This window comes from Pogona vitticeps, chromosome 3 (genome assembly GCF_051106095.1).
Source record: "Pogona vitticeps strain Pit_001003342236 chromosome 3, PviZW2.1, whole genome shotgun sequence".
In the NCBI taxonomy this organism is placed as follows: domain Eukaryota; kingdom Metazoa; phylum Chordata; class Lepidosauria; order Squamata; family Agamidae; genus Pogona; species Pogona vitticeps.
In genome coordinates, this window is record NC_135785.1 from 36553304 (window position 1) to 36566475 (window position 13172).

Consider the following 13172-nt stretch of genomic DNA (forward strand, 5'->3'; position numbering starts at 1 on the left):
TTTTAAGGGAAGAAACTTCAGATTTAGAGTGGCTTAACCAAATGTTGTTCAAGTAGCAGCAAAGACATTACAACCCATCTTGCTACTTTTCTAGCTCATCTGTTCATTCCAGTTAGAGGTGTGCATGTTGTATAAATGATTAATGGATATACCAGTATATAATACTTCACAATAGTACCAGAATAATCTCTGCCCTAAACATACAAAAAGGTATGTGTAAGCTGTATGAAATAGATATATAGAATGAAAGGAGGACGTTTAGGTACAGCACTGTCCCTATTCAAAGAATTAGCTCAATGTATGAATAAAGAATGAGAAACGACATTTGCCACGTAAGTTTTACATACCTAGTGTCTTCCAATGGTTGAAATCTTTTGCTTTTAACTTACTCTGTGTGAGGCTGACAGTGAGGCCTTCCATTGAAGGCTGTGGGCAATAATTTAGGGATGGGGGAGTCTGCCAGGATGTCACCAGTGGTAGTGAATTGCAGAAATGATATACTTCCTCACACACATACATAACAGCTTCCCCATGAAAAAATGGATCCTAAGGGAGCCCAGGAACCTTCAGAGGGAACTGGAAGTTTTGAATTTCTAAAGAACTCCCCTAGCTGATGAAGTCATCAACCTTAAGTGGTGTTACATTATGCTCCTGGATTTCAGCCAATGTGTCAGGGCACCATTTATGTCCATCCGTCCGTCCTTCCATCCTTTCTTCCCTCCTTCTCACCCATCTAACTAAAGGCCACTCTGGGTGGTTTACAACAAAACGCTACATAGAGGAGACTCAATTCCTCTGGGCAAGATATTGGTACATGCAAGCCAACCATACTTTGTATTGCTGTATTCTTATATTGCGTAGGCATCCTTCAGTCTCGAAAGACTATGGTAGCGTGCTCTGTATGGAGGACTTGGAACAGCGTCTAGTGTGGCTGAGGAGGCCAATTCGAGAGTTACAATCTCTACCACACTGAAGACAAATCCAATCTGTCCCCTGTCCAGCTCCCTGGTTTTGCTTCCTTTGTGACTTCCTCTTTGCCTCGGCCTGCTGGACAAGGGTCTCTTCAAATTGGGAGAGGCCGTGATGTACCGCCTGCCTCCAGGCTGAACGATCAGATGTCAGAGTTTCCCATCTGTTGAGGTCTATTCCTAAGGCCTTCAGATCCCGCTTGCAGATATCCTTGTATCGCAGCTGTGGTCTCCCTCTGGGGCGATTTCCCTGCACTAATTCTCCATATAGGAGATCCTTTGGAATCTCCTAATTCTTATATTATAATGTAACTAAATCTGTGAGGAATGGATGTTGAGAGGCCAAAACGGGAATCTAAACAACATAGTGTATCCAAACTACATTTTCATCTTCAATATCGCTAAACACACATGAACCACGTGCACACAACTTATACACACCAAATTTATCTATACATGATTGTGTCTTACCTTCAATTTTGTCTGCATCAGTTCTTTGCTAGTAATAATAGTTGTCACCTCAGTTTCATTTAATCCATGTACTATTGCTGGGCCTCCTAGAGTGGCATAAAGTGTAACAACTGGGGGGAAATAATGAATTTTTGATTATATAGTGCTGCTTCAAATTCTGTATTTAGAACATTGAAAAATATAAAATACAGAGTGGTTTCAGAATGCATATCAGTACCCATGTTCTTGGAAGAACTGAAATTCTGCTTCTCATACTCCAGCAGAAGAATCCCTATTTTTCCACATAGAAGTAAGTAACAACTTTAAAATTGGGCTACTTCAGCCTAATTTTAGGTTGCATGAGATCAGAACACAAAATTATTTATCCAAATAAACATGATTAAGACTGAAAGCCTTGAATTTTAAGGACATGTGATCTGGCAAGAGTGACTTCATAGTTGCAAAAGGAAGTATCCAACATCAGTGGAACACTGCTCCCTGATAACTTATCTGAGGACTTTGATTTTAGCATTAAAATGTTCCTTTTTTGGATGAAAACTCTCAGAATTCCCCAGCCAGCCTGGCCATCTTGCCTCTGAATTTCAGCAATTTTGTTTTGTGCAACACCTGTCTAAGCACTAATAAAACTGATAGAGTAAGCTTGTGTTTGGGGAAAAAAATCCATGTACATAGTGAGAAATGCAACTCACCACTATGAATGAGGATTCTGGGATCTACTTGTAAATTTTTATTGGCCTATGGCAGGGAAGGTAAATTTCTAGACAGGGCCGCAGGGGATCTGGAAGATGCCTCTCTCTGAATTTCCTATGCCAGCAAGTATCTTAGCTCCCAAATGGCTCTATCCATAATATTCTTTTTAATAAATTTATTTTATTTTATTTTATTTTATTTTATTTTATTTATATCCCGCCTATCTAGTCAACTCAGGACCACTCTAGGCGGCTAACATCATCAGATAAATAAAAGCAGGATAATTTTATGAGCATAGGATTGAAATGCAAAGCTGGCTTCAAGTGAACATGACTTGAAGAACCAATTTTCATTCCCTTACTGTATTAGGCCAACTGCCACTAATGCATATTTACCCTTGACAAGAAGTGGGAATACTGTGGACCCTCAGATGATAGAGTCTGGTCTATGAGGGCAGGTGCGGGCTCTGTTCCGCAGGCTATTTTCAGTCTGCCTACTCCTGCTTACCTCCTTAGTCAGAGGGTCAGGGCCTCACCCGTGTTCCTTCCTTGGCTCATGTGCCTTCCCCCTCCAGCAGTGACAAAGGGGACCCCTGCTTTCAGAAACTGTTCAACTATACCTCTCATGATCCTTGACTATAAGCCATGTTGTCTAGGACTGATGTGAATTGGAGTCTAGCAACATCTGGAATGCCACAGGTTCAAGTCTATGTAGGCATGAAATGCTATACATATTTTGTAACCTCAACAGAGAGTACCAGATGGCTTCCTCCTGATACGCCCAGCCTAACTTCTACAACAGTCAAGCTGTAATGTGCATACTGATCATGCAAAAATTATCTGAAAAAAATCTTCTGCGTAATGATTTATAAACATAGTAATCTTAGAACTAGAGCAGGAAGGGACTCTATGGATCATTGAGTCCAGCCCCTGTCAAGGAGACTCAGTGGGGAATTGAACTCCCAACCTCTGGCTCCATAGCCAGATACTTAAACCACTGAGCTATCCAGCAGTTCTTTACCCTCTCTGCAGCTGTAGACTAAAATGTCAGCAGTGTCAGCATTCTGGCAGCAGGCATGGAGAATTTCCATGCCAGTGTCAGTCATTTCCCAGAACCCATGGTGGCAGCTTGGGAATTCTTTGTGCCAAAAAGACAAACTGGGCTTGTCAGGAGGAAGCCATCACGAAGAGGCAATTTCCAATACTTTGCATTTGAAATTACATAATATGTAACAGTTCTTTCTTGTAAATCATTATGTTTCAAACCAGAATTTACAGGGTTTCTTAGCAATTCACCCAAACAGTATAGAAATAATAATAATAAAAAAATCTTTCTTAAAGGTGTGCCCAGATCTCTGTTTCAAACAAACCACTTTTACTGACTTGTGGGTGTTGAAGTATTTCTTCTGCACCACTGGCAACTAACAGCAAAGCTTGGAAAAGTTACTTTGTTGAACTGCAGCTTCCAGGAGTTCCTAGACATTATGTTCAGTGACCATACTGACTAAGAGATTCTGGGAGTTGTGGTCCAATAAAGTAACTTTTCCAAGCTCAGCATATATTCAGATATTAGACCCTGTAAACAATAAGGGTACGCCCTCCTGGTTGTTCTGGGTTTTTTGGGCTCTTTGGCCGTGTTCAGAACACGGCCAAAGAGCCCGAAAAACCCAGAACAACCATTAGATCCCGGCCGTGAAAGCCTTCGTGAATGTATGCCCTCCTATTCATGCATATAATTAGATTATTAAAAGAAATGTTCCTTGAAGTCATTCAACACATCTTCAAAATTACATTGTTTAACTCAAAATCCGAACTATTGAAACTGTGGAGGAAGGGTGCTGTTTATTATGAAACACAATTCCAAATTGTTGTAAAGCAAATACGTATGTACATTGTTCTCTTTAATTTAGTGGGAGCAAAGTATAAAAGATTGCCTTCATTTGTTCCCATGTGCTCTCCATCCTTAGTCCAATGACCCCAATTATATAAACAAGAGATTTTCCTATCCAGCTCTCAGCAAACTGTGGAAGAAAAAAGTATAATCTCTTGAACAATAATTGCTATTATTCACCTACAGAGAATGTGTATGCGTGCATGGAGGGATGGGGTGGATGGGATAATGAATGAAGCAAAAAAAAATACAGCAGTTAATGATATTAACGACATCAAGAAGCTTGCTGGCTTTATAAATGGCGCACTGATGCCATGGGACAAGGGAGGAAGTGAACTACAGCAGCTGTAAACTAGTATCACACAGCCTGATTGGCTCAGTTGTGTCTTAAACTATGCATAGCACATTCTGATGAAATCTAATGAAAATGTGGAATATGCTACAAATAACATTATAAGTAAAAAAAAAGTAGGTGTATATTTATTGCTTCCTAGCACAGAAGAAAAATTATAGAAAAGTTTTCCAAAAAGCATTCCTACTGGGAAGCTAAATTTAAACAACATATACTTTATAATTTCACATATAACAGAGAGAAAGGACAAAGTACTGATCAAGGTGTGTGGGGCAACATTAAAAGAGAGATGTCACATTGTCATTTCTACTTCCTATGGAAAGCAACCATTTGCTGTAAAATAAAAATGTGGCTGACCACTATCTATAAAATAAATGAGAAAAGAAGTGCATGTGAGTCCTGATGGTGCAAGGTAGAAGGCAAATAGTCCCCATAGTGGAGTTACGATGTCACAGGAATGTCACAGGAATGATGATGTCTAAGGGAATATTGATTTTGAGGAGGAAGTTGGTCCCAAAAATAATTCTGACTCCAATCAGTGACCACGAGTACTGATATCAAGCAGATTTCCCTCCAGGATGGTTCCCATCCATAATGTATGGAACTATAGGATGAACCAGAACAAGAATATTGGCCTCCCCCCACCCAATGTGCCAAAGAAAAATTCTCTCAAGGTCATGCCCTGGAAGAGCACATTTGGCTTTTTTGATCAGCCGTAGACACACCACTCCATATGGGGTTTCCTTCTTGGATTTCTCCTTCCGAACAGGAATCCCACATGTAAAATGCCCTCTGAAATCTGTTATTCCTGAGATGGCAATTCTGACACTCCAGACAAGGATGAACAGAAATTGATAAAGGAGATGGCTGGTGTCAGAGTAGCAGACATCAGTAATGAAGTAGAAGATGAGACTGAAAAACTAAATGTCAAAGTTGTAAAGATGGCAAAGCTTACAGCAGAGGTGACAGCATGCTTATCACACCTTTTCGCTTTCTTTGAAACTTTCTGATCTTTGCCTTCACTGTCTTCCATTGTTTATTCTGTGAGAGTTAAATTCCCATCAAAGATCTCTACAAAACCACAATGTCAATGGCAGTATACAAACACCAATATCAAGGATACTGATACAGAGCAGTGAGGTGCCGGAGCTAAAGGAACAGATACTGACTTAAGAGGGGATGTACTAGAGAGCTTTAGAAAATGAAATAATTTTACATATATTAGTGAGTCCCACAGATAAAAATTTGTTAGAAGCAGTCTGATCCACCATTTTAACTGTTTCTGTTTTTAAAAAACTTTCAAACGGGAGTCTCTATTTTAAGTCCCAGTCAAGAGCATCAAGGGGTCGAGAAAAACGAACTCTCCCAAACAAAAAATGCACTTGGGGTGTCTGTCCAGCAGGGCTATCTGCCCCCCTGCACTTGATACTCTTTTTAAAAGAAGAGAAACAGCTGAAGAAAAGAGAAATAAAACACTAATACTCACACACTTTTTTCAAAGACAGAACATGAGGGAAATTGCAAAAAACTACATACAAAAGCTGATCAAGAAAGGAGAGGACAGGAATGTTTCTCAGACAGTGTTATTTATGTGGTAGGAAAAGGGGTACTCAGAAGAGGTGTGCAGAAACATGTGCAATGTAAGGGAAGTGAGTTTTTTGCAAAGGCTACTCAGATCTGGAATGTTCAGACCAGCCTATGCACAGATGCAACACCCACATGTGTTAGTCACAGAGATACAGCACTCCCATCATTTTTGACCTGCCGCATCTGATATCTGTATAGCCATCATAATGTCTAGTTTGTGGTAGTAGTAGAATAAGATAAATAGTGATTATTCACCCCTCTCCAAAACTACCACAAAAGTTGGATGAAAAACATTATTCAAAAACAGTAAAGTTAAAAATTAAATACTAGTTCTGTGACATTTCATATAGATAGAAAAAATAAACCACATAAGACCATGAATTAAGATTTATTTTTTCAGCATATTAAATTGAGGCCAAATGATAATGAACTGGAGAGCACCATCTCTTGTTACAAAACTAAACAAAATTTAACTCATCACGTTTCACTGACTATAGCACAACTTTGAGAAATGACTACGTGAAAAGGAAGAACAGTATTATCATCTGCCAGCAATAAGTCAGCCAAGTTCATTCATTTGAGATCATCAAATGCTGTGTCATGCTGTGAACTGAAGCACGTCTCAGGACTTGAAATGTCCAGTTAAAAATCTCCCAGTTTCCCCTCCTCTCTCCACTGCAACACAAATACAAATTCCTCTATACCAGATGTTTCAGCATGTCACTGCATTTTCATTTTAAATTTGAGATCCTCTTTTCGAACAGGTTACATTTACAAAGGTATGAGAGAGAGAAACCCACCAAATTTTCTTAAAATAAACAATAGGCTTTTTGATCATTTCTAAATCATGCTGGGCTCTCAATCAACTTTCATTTATTTTTAGCATGGCAAACAACAAAGGAACTATTCTATACTCTGCAAGCTGGTGCATTTTAGTCCTCTGCAAAAGTGATTTCTACAATGTCCCACAAAGGAGAATACTAGGCTGAGCTAACTACTATTCATTTGCTGTCCCATTCACTCCTGAAAAATCTACATGAGATTTTTTTTCTTCCACCAAATCATTTTAAAACATTATTGAGAGACATGTTAAGTAGGAATGAGGTTGTAGTGTAGTAAGACAGCAGAGGTGACATATAGACTGCATATGTATATCTGTGTGCGCATGTATGTATGTGCACATATAGTTGTATATATTTATATGTGTGCATGTGTGTATACAAATATGCATGCATGCACGGACACACACCATATTTTTGAATCCCACTCTAAGTTGCCTTAATCATTCATCCAATAGAAGGGATACATTTATCAACTACCAGTGTAGTTACGTAAGCAATCAATAAACCAGAGCAGAAAAGCTAAGGATTAATGCTCCCCCTCACTCAAGTGGTGAATGCCATCAGAAACGGAACCAAACTGGGGCCACTGTAGAAGATCAATGTTTGCGAGAACCCTAATATGTAAACAATTATTAAAATGGTTGTTGTGGGTTTTTCAGGCTCTTTGGCCGTGTTCTGAAGGTTGTTCTTCCTAACGTTTCGCCAGTCTCTGTGGCCGGCATCTTCAAAGAGTGCTGTCCTTTGGAGATGCCAGCCACAGAGACTGGCGAAATGTCAGGAAGAACAACGTTCAGAACACGGCCAAAGAGCCCGAAAAACCCAGAACAACCATTAGATCCCGGCCGTGAAAGCCTTCGCGAATACAATTATTAAAATCATCAATAGCTAAAGGAAAATGAAGCATGCCCAGTAGCCGTGGAACAAAACATGCTCAGGAGCTACAGCATACTAGGAATCAGCACTGCTGCAAAAGAACACTGGAAAATTTTAAAGTTGGTACCCTTCAATTTTTTGTTACATGTCCCATTTTGTTATCACAAATAAAAAAATCTATTGGTTGTTCTGGGTTTTTCGGGCTCTTTGACCGTGTTCAGAATATGGCCAAAGAGCCCAAAAAACCCAGAACAACCATTAGATCCCGGCCATGAAAGCCTTTGCAAATAAAAGGAATCTATTTCTTGCTTGTACAGCATGGGGAATTCTCCTCATGCTATATTCACTACAAGTGGCAATAACACAACCATATTGAACTCACTGTTTTCCACAGAACACAGAAGAATACCATCACAGAGATCCTACTCAGTTATGACAGACAGTGGATTTTCCTGGCTACAGTGGTGCCTCGCTTAACAATGTTAATTGGTTCAAAAAAAAAACACATCACTATGGGAAAACATTGCTAAGCGAAACACGTTTTCCCATAGAGATGCATTGAAAACCAGTTAATCCGTTCCAATGGGAACGGATTACCATCCTTAAGCGAAAATGGCCATAGGAAACATCGCTAAGCAAAACAATGTATCCCCCATTGGAATGCACTGAAGCCTATTCAATGCATTCCAATGGTTTTGCAATGTCCGTTTTTGCAATTTTAAGTGTGTCTTAAAAGGTTCAAAAACGGTTTTAAATGATTGGGATCATTAGTGCACCTTCTAAAACGTGTGCAAACTTAATTTGGCTTTGTTCTGACTCTTCGTTAATTTTTGGTGAATTTTTTTTCTCCCCCATTGGAATGCATTGAACCCGATTTTGACAGTGTTACCTCCTAACACTTAGTAAAAGGCACTGTACAGCTATTCCATTTTCCACCCTTGTGTGTGTGTGTGTGTGTGTGTGTGAGAGAGAGAGAGAGAGAGAGACAGAGACAGAGACAGAGACAGAGACAGAGACAGAGACAGAGAAAAGAAGCCGCCTAGAGTGGTTGCAATGACCAGATAGGCGGGGTATAAATGGAAGAAAGAAAGAAAGAAAACTGAATTTAAATCCTGAAAAAATAGGTCACATCCTCTAAAAGAATTTCTTGCCATTTTGAAAAAAAAGGCGCCATTAAAAAGCCACAATTTTCATTTGGTTTTTTTAAAATGAAGACAGAAAAGTATTTTAATTTAATTTTAAAAACAAACAAAACACATAATTTCAGCATTTCCTGGTGGCTATTTGAATAGCAAAGATGGAGAAGTAAGACAGCCTCAGAATATGGCTCAATCACTCCAAATGCCACTTATTTTGTCAAAGCAGCATGTCCATATTGTTATGCAAGAAGGCACCTGCACAACAGTAATATACGCCTATGTAGAGCCCATTCTATTTTCTTCCTTCCTTCCTTTAAAAGGTACCTTTTTTGACAAAAGGAAAGAGCATGGGGTGGGGGAGTACAAGAAAACAATTACATTGATGCCCTATTTAAAATGAATGAATTAATAGCAACTCCTAATTGAACATCTAGTGTGGAAACACCATTGTCTCTTTGAGGGGAGGACAAGGGAACCCTAAAAATGAATAGGGCCACTGCCTTATGCAACAAAGCCACTAAAACAATGGAAAGACCTCAGCATGGTATTCAGAAAAAGTAGGCAAGAGATTGTTGTTGTCACAAAAACAAGTACTTACGTTGGAAGTTGTTCATGAAACAAGCCTGGGCGACGATCATCCATTCTGCTCTAGTTTCACAGAAAATGGCAATGTTTGTCTTTGGTTGCTGGCCCAACACAATTAATCCATCTCCAAATTGTTTAGCTTTCATGAAAACATCATCGTATGAGAGCCAGTTGTATTTCCCAAGGATGACCTGGTTTTTAAAAAATAGTTTTAAAAATAGAACATGGGCCTTCATCCTTTTCTACCTATAATCCAGTAGTTCCCAACCTTGGGCCTCCAGACATTCTTGAACTACAACTCCCAGAAACCTTCACCACTAGCTGTGCTGGCAAGTGCTTCTGGGAGTTGCAGGCCAAGAACACCTGAGTTACCCAAGGTTCAGAACCACTGCTCTAAGCCCTTCTCCATTTTGTCTCTGTCAACATTTGGATGGTAAAACCCACATGATGAACACCTGTATTGGCATAAACAACATAAATTTACAAAGAAATGCAAAGCATTTGTTCATTTAGTCTCATGATGACAAAGATAATACAGTAATATTAAAAATAATGGCAACTTTGGTTTCTAATCCATGCTACCTTGGGCTCTCAAAGAAGAGACTAAAGCTACTAATATTAAGTCATGGCATTAATAACCAGCCCTCCTCCAGAGCGGTTTCTGGAAGGTTAGAACCTTTTTTCTGTTAAAAATGGCAATGTTACCAGCCTGACCAAGCCAGAGGTATTTTTCTGCTGTTACCCATAATTGCAAATGGAGGAGGGGTGTTTTTAACAATCCAGTTCCCCCACTTTGTTGTCATTCAGCAGTTTCGTACAATCTCTAGCCCCTTGTGACAACCACCTGAAAGGAACAAGTATCTTCATGTCACCAATCTCTACTATTTTCCACTCAAAGTTCTATTTACATTGATCAGATTACGGTACCATAAAGCAAAATCTTGGTACACGCTGAACAAAAGTAAGGAAAAAAGATCGCTGCTGCCCTCCAGTGCATGTTATGTGTTACAACACTCTGGAACAAACACCCAAAATACATTACAATATGATCACAAAATTGAAGGGAAACAAAGGGAAAATAAGGAAAGGACACAATGTTGCAGCACTTGAAAGACAGATTTGAGTTGTTTTACTATGAGCATCACAAATCAACAGATCTGATCAATGAACTCTGATCAATGAACAATGTATCAAACTGAATTAAATCTGTTAGTGCCACAACATTTTGTCTTTTGCTTTTTTCTCTTTCTTCACCCCCACATTTTTAAACAATATTGCTACCTGTGTTGGAACTATCACAATATGGTGACTTTGAACATACTGCAGGAGCACTCCCAAGTACACTTACTGCTAATTAAGTCCAATTTAATAACACTTAACTCCATATCAACATTGATAATTGCCACTTATTAAAATGATGAACCACGTGCATCGCTTGGGCTTTATTTTATAATGCTTACCTCTGAGTTAGATGCATTGAGCTCAGTGGGACTTCACTCTGAACTGACAACTATAGGATGTACTATAAACTACTTAGGAAGCTCACACAACTTTGTAACTTTAGCTGCTGAAAATGATGTTTCTTAGCCAAAACATATTTACCTCAGATAAAAATGCTAGGCAGTTTTGCAGCTCACATCTAAAAAGGATGCTCGAGTTTAGTCATTTTAAAAGCTGTTACTTCTTCTGAACAAGAGAAGTGGAAGTGACACTCTGTTCAATTCCCAAAGAGTTATACTCTTAAATACAAAACAGCTCTTTCAAATCTAAAGTGTTTTACAACCTTGAATATAAATGTTATATAGAAGAAGGAAGAAGGCATATTTGGATCTCATTTCTGATAACAAGATAATTTGTCCAAGATACCCAAAGATTTGCAATTCTTAATTGTTTCACAGTAGGAACAGTAATTGTTAAACAATCTTCCTTCATTCTGTTTGAGCTGTTAGCTTTCTTCATCTGTAAAGCTTGTGTAGGTTAACTTTACAGGAGGGCTGGAAAACAGACTCCACCGGATGTTCTGGCACTGAAACCTCCACCACCCTTCAGTATTAGCTATACTGGCCAAATATGATGGAGCTGTAGGCCAAAATCACCTGGAGGACTATAGCTGCCCATACCCTTCCCAGAGAATGACTCTCAGGGTGCAGCAGATTATTAACTCTGCCATGCAAGCCACTGTTTGCATCTGGCTCCTGTCAGTAAACTGCCAGTTCCTCGTGAAAAAAAGTACATTTTGTAAGCATGAATCTGCCCAGGCTTGCTTCACAATGCAAATTCATCTAAATGCTGCCACCACATGGAGCAAAATAGAGTGGCAGGGCTTACTCCAACAACTTTTCTTGAAGTACTTCTCTACAGGCACATTTTGAGCCTCCTCCCTCTTCTTAGGAAAATCAGACTGTGGGTCCTTAAAACTGCATCTATGGGATCTGTCAAACACAGTCTGAGATCAGGCTTTTTTCTGATGTGGCCAAAGGTTATTTCTAATGCCTGAATGATGATAATTGCAGACTGGTAGCCATGTTAGTCTATAATTTGTTGAGGCAAAACCAACAAAAACTCTTCCAGTACCATAAAGTTAGCAGAAAGTCTTGTTTGGCATATATTTCAGGATACAACCCATGAAAGCTTATGTGAAATAAAACTTGCTAGCCTTAAAAGTATCACAAGTCACGCTGATGTTTTTGCAGACAGAAGAGTTCCACTTATTTTGGCCTATCTCCACTGAATCAGACCGGGCAAGTGGAGAGCTGACTGAACTGGACACTCAGTCATAGGAAGGAGAACGAGATATAGGTGAAGGAAAGCTATGATGATGTGCTGTTCCCCCTTGATCTATCTAAGCTGCCATGGAGAAAAAAAGCCAATTATATGCAACTCTTCCGCCAGGTCTAGCTTGAGACTTACCCAGAAATTCCAATGTGAATGTTTTCATAGAGCTGTACAAGAAGCTTCTCTATCTGACTTTTTTTTCCTCATACAATATAATAAAACGGGGGGAGGAGAACCTTTGCTCTCCTGATGTTTTGACTACAACTCCCATAACACCTTAATATTAGCCACATTGTCTGAGGATTCTGGGAGTTGAAGTCCAAAATATCTGGGAGAGTTTATTTATTTATTTATTTATTCAATTTATATGCCGCCCAAACTACCCAGAGGTCTCTGGGAGTTGCAAAACAGTGAGCCACACTGCATCTACAACTCAGAAAAGGGCCTCTGAAGTATAAGCTTCCAAAGCCTTTAATCTTGTCATTCTTCCATTTCTTTTTCCTTAGAAAGGAAAAAAAAGCAGCCCTTGTTTTTGCACTTCTCAGCTGTCTGGTAGTTTAGTAACTTGCATAATAGAACAGACTAAAGCTCTCAAATACTGAACATTCATTACACTAATTATGATGAAAAGAAATTTACTAAGTAGCTAAAATCTTAATCTGCGCTCAAAAGCTCAGTTCATAAGCAGTAACAACTTGTTTTCAGTAACTATACTCTTCAGGCCAACTGGGACATTTATAAATCACAAGCACCCATGGTTGAAAGGAGGAATGAAGGGTTTTACTAGGCTCAGTCACCAGCAATTATTCGTGCTAGCTCACCAGTCCCGCTGATCCATCCTCTCCCTGATCATAGGGAGGAAATGTCAGGAAGGAAAAGCACCTTCTTCTTCTTTTCTTTTGCTTTGCACTAAGGGGGTCTATTGAAAAGGGCATAAAGACCAGGAGGTCTGGAGAACCCTCAGTTCCAGCTTCATGGACCACAAAAAATACACAAACTG

General features: G+C 39.3%; 1 protein-coding gene across 4 annotated transcripts in view; it reads right to left on the reverse strand.

The window, feature by feature from the left end:
* The window catches only part of ACSL3 (acyl-CoA synthetase long chain family member 3), a 67776-nt gene that overhangs the window by 24967 nt on the left and 29637 nt on the right, over positions 1–13172 (reverse strand). For all 4 annotated transcript variants that reach the window (XM_072995971.2, XM_072995970.2, XM_078389210.1 and 1 more), the window contains exons 5-6: positions 9411–9588; positions 1440–1549 (exon numbers count right to left, since the gene is read on the reverse strand). In XM_072995971.2, coding sequence (XP_072852072.1) covers positions 1440–1549; positions 9411–9588 — 288 coding nt within the window. The remainder of the gene's footprint in view (positions 1–1439; positions 1550–9410; positions 9589–13172) is intronic.